Genomic DNA, 6,966 nt, shown 5'->3' with positions numbered 1-6,966 from the left:
AGTATGAGATTTTACTTACATAACGATCTCTTGCCAAAAACCTCAAATTTCCTACATCAAGGGATTCTATATTTTCAGTCTTTATATAATGTCCCCTTACACAATTTAAGATACTAGATTTTTGCCATTTCATTTGCACCCAAAATATATTAACTCCAGACCCTTGGGAGAAACCTATTGTTTTAATTAGCTTTCATTTAGGTATCATTAAAGAACTGATCACAAAGGGTTTCAGGTAAACTGGTCATTTTATTAGCAGTAGTACTGTTTGGCATAACAGGTTTCCAGTAAATAGGCATGGAGTTGCATGGAGGTGACAGAGGCAGGCGCAGGCCAGCTTCACTCACTTCTTCCACTCGTTCTTTTCGTAGTCCCACTTGGAGGCTAAGCCCTGGATGGGGTTCACCTTCATGTCCAGCATCCTCTTGGTCTGCATGGCCACCCACTCTTTGTCAAAGGTTTGCGGGAGGGGGCCGTACACTACGGTGGGAGACAGGTTATGGGCAAGGTGTCAACAGGTTGTTTCTACGCCAAACCCTTGCACACATTAAATCCTCCCAACATACCAGCCCCTAGATCAGCAGCCCACTCAACACCCGCTCAAACACACGGTTTCTGACAACTGGCAACCACTGACATTTTAAAATTATCCCTTTGTTTGTAAAAAGGTAGCAACAAAAAAAGCTAAAAGCAGAAGGTCCTCTCTAAAGGCGATGGATAACAAGATCTAACAAACAGAGCCCGAGGTGACCTGGAAGATCAAATCGATTCGGGTCTGTTATTAACCCACATCCACATTCAAACCAAAAGTACGAGAATATACCTATTCAGAATGCAAAAATGCCTGTTCTGCCTGGACAGAGAGAACCTCGGGGAAGAGTCGCTACCACAAGCAAGCAACTCAGCAATGCCCACACCCCAACGGTCAGGTCGGGACCCCCAGATGCCGGCTGCTGAGATGCGGTCCTCACAGCAGTCGAGACGGTCATTAAAGGAGTCCCCTTCTCCGTGCTCGAACCTTCACGAGGTCATCTTTTGCTAAGTGACTGGTGAGCACATAAACCGCTACTGAAAACATGGTGCGCTGTCCAAAGTAATCAAGGTATTTCACCACCCAACACGCATAGTCAACTCTGAATAATCAGATGCTGGCTTATAAACTAACCTCCCACCACTTCAGTTCTCCAGGTCACCAAGGCCTGGAGAACAATCCTGAGATGCACTCTGGAATGGAGTCCCTATCTCATGGCCTCAAAGTGTGGAGGTCCCCCACAGCCCACCACTGGGCACTGCAGGCTGGAGCCCCAGTCCAGGCGCCCATGCCTTCCTCCCTCTCTACTCACCATAGAGCTTCTCCCACATGATAACGAGCGCGGTGATGCCGATGAAGAACATGGCAGTGCCCACAACCGTCTTCCACTCATTCGAGCGCCTGTTCATCTCAGCAAAGCTCTCCTTGAACTTAATGCGATACACTGGGGGCAGAGAGGACAGCCGTTTACGGGCACAAAGGTCAGCAGCTCCCTCCTCTGCAATGTTCAACCACTTCTCCCCAAAACCACACTTGTGAGGGAGGAAACACAGAGCTGAAGGATACACCAACCCGGGCCACATCATGGGCATGCACATACGTGTGCACACATGCCCAGGCAGGCATGTGACGGGGAAAGGAAGGAAGAAAATACATGGAGTTTGCTTTAGGTGGAAATTAAAACTGCAAAATTGTTTCTTACTTGAATTACAGTGTTAGGGTCTATTTAATCTCATTATTTTAATGCCCCTTTCATACCAAACAGTATGCATTTTGCTGAGTTTCTTTCAATAATTTACAGTAAACAATGTCTTACCCAGCAGATATGCTGAGAGGCTACCTCCACTCAGCACAGAGAAGGGGGCCTAGCAAAAGATCCCATCAGCTGGCAGAGCACAAAAACTGGGGCCCTGGGACAGTGACCCCGAAACCGAGCAGAGCAGCCCTCCTGTGCAAGACTGTTCTCTAGACAGTAGGCCCAGAAGTGAGCAGAGGCTCTCACACACACACTTCCCAGAGCTGCTGGGCGCGCCTGTGAGTTCCCTCAATACCCACACTCGACTTTCTCATCCATGGAGAGGCTGCTCCAGGACGCCTTCTCCTTCTCCTTCAAGGCCTTCTGGCTGGCAGACAGGTGCTTGACATGGGCCACGTCCGGCAAGGGATAGTCACGCCGATCCACATAAGCTGGGAGCATAAAGTCTTCGCTCTTCACAACACTTTCTGAAAAACACATTGAATACATCTTTGAAAATCCATGTAGGTTGAGAGTCACGCACAAGGTGATACTTCTAAAAACCGAAACACACACACGTGTGCACACCTTGAAACCCTGGGTCATCTCAGGGGGTCACAGCCACTGTTTAAACAGCTGCAGGAGTGTGGTGGAGGCAGAACAGAAGCACTTTTCATCACAGCCAACAAAAACCCACCGGGGCAACTGCTAATGAATCCTGGGGCCAAGGTGCCCAGGAAGGTGCACTTCCTACATTAACAGTTACCTACAGGGCCAGGCGCGGTGGCTCATGCCTGTAATCCTAGCACTTTGGGAGGCCGAGGCTGGCGGATCATGAGGTCAGGAGATCAAGACCATCCTGGCTAATATGGTGAAACCCTGTCTCTACTAAAAATACAAAAAATTAGCCGGGCATGGTGGCACACACCTATAGTCCCAGCTACTCGGAAGGCTGAGGCAGAAGAATTGCTTGAACCCGGGAGGCAGAGGTTGCAGTGAGCTGAGATCGCACCACTGCACTCCAGCCTGGCGACAGAGCGAGACTTCATTTCAAAATAAAAAATAAAAAATAATAATAAAAATAAAAAACAGCTACCTGCAGACGTGGGCCAAGGCCTTCAGGGCTCCCTGAACAGGAGACTGGACAAAATGAAAGCCTATCTGCAAGGGACTCAAACTAATGAGGAAGAACAAAAACAATAAAACATTGAAAGCGTTTCAAGTTCAAAAACAAAGACACGGCCGGGCGCGGTGGCTCAAGCCTGTAATCCCAGCACTTTGGGAGGCCGAGACGGGCGGATCACGAGGTCAGGAGATCAAGACCATCCTGGCTAACACGGTGAAACCCCGTCTCTACTAAAAAATACAAAAAACTAGCCGGGCGAGGTGGCAGGCGCCTGTAGTCCCAGCTACTCGGGAGGCTGAGGCAGGAGAATGGCGTAGCTTGCAGTGAGCTGAGATCCGGCCACTGCACTCCAGCTTGGGCGACAGAGCAAGACTCCGTCTCAAAAAAAAAAAAAAAAAAAAAAAAAAAAAAAACAAAGACACGTGAAAAGATAACCATGACAGCACCGTTCCAGGGAACCTGTGTCCAACCAGGACTGAGTGAGAAATCGTGCTAGCTCTTAGGAATGAGAATCATGCTGCCATTCATTGAAAACATATTTACCAAGCACCCTCTACAGGCAAGGCAGGGTTCTAGAGATGTGGGATCATCAGTGAACAAATCAATCATTCCTGCCTAGTGGCACTTACAGTTCTAAAAGTGGAGAACAAACAATAAACATAACAAATGTGCAAATCACATGTTTGGAAAAAGTACTCTGGGGAAAGAGTAGAGCAGGAGGTCATCAGGAATGTGTGGATGGCAGGAAACAAGGGGCAACGTCCACAGGATGAGGCCAACCTAGGAGCCCGAATGCAGAGGGAGCGTGCACTCAGGAGTCACAGAGCACGGGCAATATCGTGCGCTTCTCCTTTCTGGAAATCATGTGCACATACTCACATACACGCAATGAAACACACAAAACTAACAAGGCAAGCCACAAACTATTACACGTAGGAGGCAGGAAGATCTGAGTGAGGATTTCTGCTCTATCTGCTTCTGATATTTTAGTGCCTTCAAAGCAACAGGTATCATGAGGGAAAAAGTTCAGAAATCAGAAAGGTAAGGAATAGCTTGGTTGTACTGAGAGTCATCCCACTGTTAGAAGCTGTTTCTCCAATTCTGTCCTACATCTGCAAGAACTCTTTGTGTTACACACTAGTCTGGAGGTACAATGCCCACAACAATGCTTCAACTCCATTAGCTCAGTCCCAGGGACTAAAATCTCCCAAATCATGTGAACAGTAAATCAACATTCAGCTTTAAGCAAAGTCATATATAGAGTTCTCTACACGTTTATCTTAGCCATGCAAATGACTAGTGTACTTACAAACTTATACTTGACACCTCATCCCAAAACTGAGGTGGGATTTGAGGGACATGAGGTGGAAATGGCCTGAATTACTTTCTAATTTTAAAACCCTAATTCTATGAAAATGATGAGTGAACTATAAAGAACAGTTGTATACTGAATATTTTTATCAAGTTCAGCACCCCCCAGAGGTTTCTAAAGTTTAAAACAGCTTACACGAGAGTTATTAAAAATAAATGTAAATATGGGTGAGGAGAATGTTCTAGAATCGACTGTGGTGCTAATGACAAAACTCATTATATGAATATACTAAAAACCACTGGAGCATACACTTTAAATGGGTGACTGTTATATGAATTACATCTTGTAAAGCTGTTGTAAATACCATGACAAGGAGACTGGGGGGTAGGAAAGCTATTATAAGGATGTAAACCTTCAAAACCTTGGTGCATGCAAACCTTAAAATTGCATCTTCCAGAATAATGACCAATTCATGGTTTCAGGGGTTCTTCAGAGCTTCAGGCCTGGTCCCCCAGCAATTAAGGGAAAAGCAATGGTTAATATACCAAACATTTCTTCTAAAGAGAGAGAAAAACAGAATCCAGATTCTAATGAATGTTTGTCACTGCTTCAACATGGACGGATTTCTGCTGAGCCTCTCCTGGGGAGATGTGGTATATCTGGGCGCCCCTCACTCAGGTGCATCACCACGCAAATATCCCAACTGACTTCAGTGACAGCTGATGGTATTCTAGACTGCTTTAATATCTTAGGTTGAGAACAGTTTCATGTATTATTCATGTGTGACTTACATAAGTTAAAAGTTAACAGACGCCAGGCGCGGTGGCTCAAGCCTGTAATCCCAGCACTTTGGGAGGCCGAGACGGGCGGATCACGAGGTCAGGAGATCGAGACCATCCTGGCTAACACAGTGAAACCCCGTCTCTACTAAAAAATACAAAAAACTAGACGGGCGAGTTGGCGGGCACCTGTAGTCCCAGCTACTCGGGAGGCTGAGGCAGGAGAATGGCGTGAACCCAGGAGGCGGAGCTTGCAGTGAGCTGAGATCGCGCCACTGCACTCCAGCCTGGGCGACAGAGCGAGACTCTGTCTCAAAAAAAAAAAAAAAAAAAGTTAACAGACAAGACTTGTCTAAGAGCCTGCAGTTCGTCTTCATCTGCCTCCTGTGTGCTGGAGATACGGCAACGAGTAAGATAGGCAGGGTCCCCGGCCTCAAAAGGCTTACACTCTAACAGGCTGAGACAGCGATACTCACATAGACATGCATTCATGAGGCATCCAGTGTTATAAGGAAAAGCACAGCAAGGTGAAGTGACAGGGAGCTTCCTGACAAAGGGTGGTCAGGAGAGGCCGTTCTAAAAGCACATTTGTATTGAGGGTGAATGATTAGACAGAAGTGGCCATCCTCAACTCAGCGCTCTACGGGAGGAATGGAGTAAGGCCAGGGGGCTGGGGCAGTGAGCAAGTGGGGAGGGGTGGTTCTGATGGTGGTTTTTGGTTTTCGAGCACAATAGTCAGTAATGAGATCAGAAAGGCAGGCAAGACCAGCTCTAACCAGGCAGGGTGCACACTCTACAGAGTCTACATGGAGAGTTTCTTCCAAAGCCTTCCCTGAACCCCACATCGGGCTAAATGTTTCTACCCAGGAGCCATCTCTTAATAAAACACTGTCTTCATCCATCTGTCCCTCTTCAGATTGCAAACAGCCTCCTGGAAAGAGTGTGTATTTCGTCTTCTTTTTCTTCTCGGTGTCTAACAGTGTCTGGTATAAAGTAGACAGATGCCAGATACATGTAAAACTAAATGTGCTGTATGCCAGACACAGAACTAAGCTCTGTCCATACACTTCAGGTGAGCAGAGATTCCTAAGCTTCAGTAGCTAGTCCTTGACAGAAATGAGATGAAAACCCAGCTCAGGCTATGAAGTCCAGGCTCCTTCGTTTCCATTGTCTCTATAATGTAAACAGACGTGATGCAAATGGTTGGGAGTTGTGGGGGCAAGGTGGGGAGGGAGGTCATTAAGGTTAGTTTTGGTGCAGAAGATCTTTTGAAAGGGGTAGATCTTGAAGCTTAAAAAAGGGGAAAGGAAGGGAAGGGTAAGGGGGGAAATATCGGTATCACCAAAGATCCAGAAAAGATTCAATTTGATTCCTAAACACTTCTTAATCTAAAACCGGGCCCTGTGAGAATATTTGTATCTCCCCTAAAGACCCTCAAGAGCCAAACTAAGGTCTTTAAAACTCCAGCACAAGGCCTTATACACAGCAGGAGCAAAATGAAATTAGCTCAGCCTATTCAAAAGTAAGAAAAGTCACACTTACCATGTGCTCGTACACACACAGAGGTGGAAATTGCTCGCTTGCCAACTAGGCTAAATACCCTGGTAGCCAACATTCTGAAAGATAAAAATGTACACCTTCTCTATGAATAAGGGCAAACAGCAAGGAATGAGTCTTCTTTTTGCCCCAGAGCATTCTGGAATTAAATTCTTTTAGTTGCTTCTCCCCAACGCAAATGATCCATTCTTTATTACTGTCTTTGAATTCACAAAATAACCTAGGATGAGGTTTTTCTTAGTAGTTCGCATGCTTTTAAGGAGCTTCATTATAAATCAACTGCCATAATGTATTCGCTTCAGGTAATTAACAGAACATTGGTCTTTTTAAAAAAACAAGGAAAGGCCAGGCGCAGTGGCTCACGCTGGTAATCCCAGCACTTTGGGAGGCCGAGGAGGGCGGATCACCTGAGGTCAGGGGTTCGAG

At 46.3% G+C, this 6,966-nt stretch overlaps 1 protein-coding gene across 4 annotated transcripts in view; it reads right to left on the bottom strand.

The window, feature by feature from the left end:
- Window positions 1-229: 229 nt before the first annotated feature.
- LOC105496797 (cytochrome c oxidase subunit 4I1) overlaps window positions 230-6,966 on the bottom strand; it is a 7,970-nt gene continuing 1,233 nt past the window's right edge. For 3 of the 4 annotated variants that reach the window (XM_011767412.2, XM_011767411.2, XM_071085054.1), the window contains exons 2-5: window positions 6,526-6,599; window positions 2,087-2,254; window positions 1,344-1,475; window positions 230-480 (exon numbers count right to left, since the gene is read on the bottom strand). In XM_011767412.2, coding sequence (XP_011765714.2) covers window positions 344-480; window positions 1,344-1,475; window positions 2,087-2,254; window positions 6,526-6,598 — 510 coding nt within the window. In that variant the 5' untranslated portion in view covers window position 6,599 and the 3' untranslated portion in view covers window positions 230-343. The remainder of the gene's footprint in view (window positions 481-1,343; window positions 1,476-2,086; window positions 2,255-6,525; window positions 6,600-6,966) is intronic. The other variant, XM_011767414.2, reaches the window with a different exon arrangement.

The sequence above is a fragment of the Macaca nemestrina genome, chromosome 18, assembly GCF_043159975.1.
Source record: "Macaca nemestrina isolate mMacNem1 chromosome 18, mMacNem.hap1, whole genome shotgun sequence".
NCBI lineage: Eukaryota > Metazoa > Chordata > Mammalia > Primates > Cercopithecidae > Macaca > Macaca nemestrina.
Note: the sequence above shows the minus strand (reverse complement) of the source record. Positions and strands in the feature narration are given on the sequence as shown.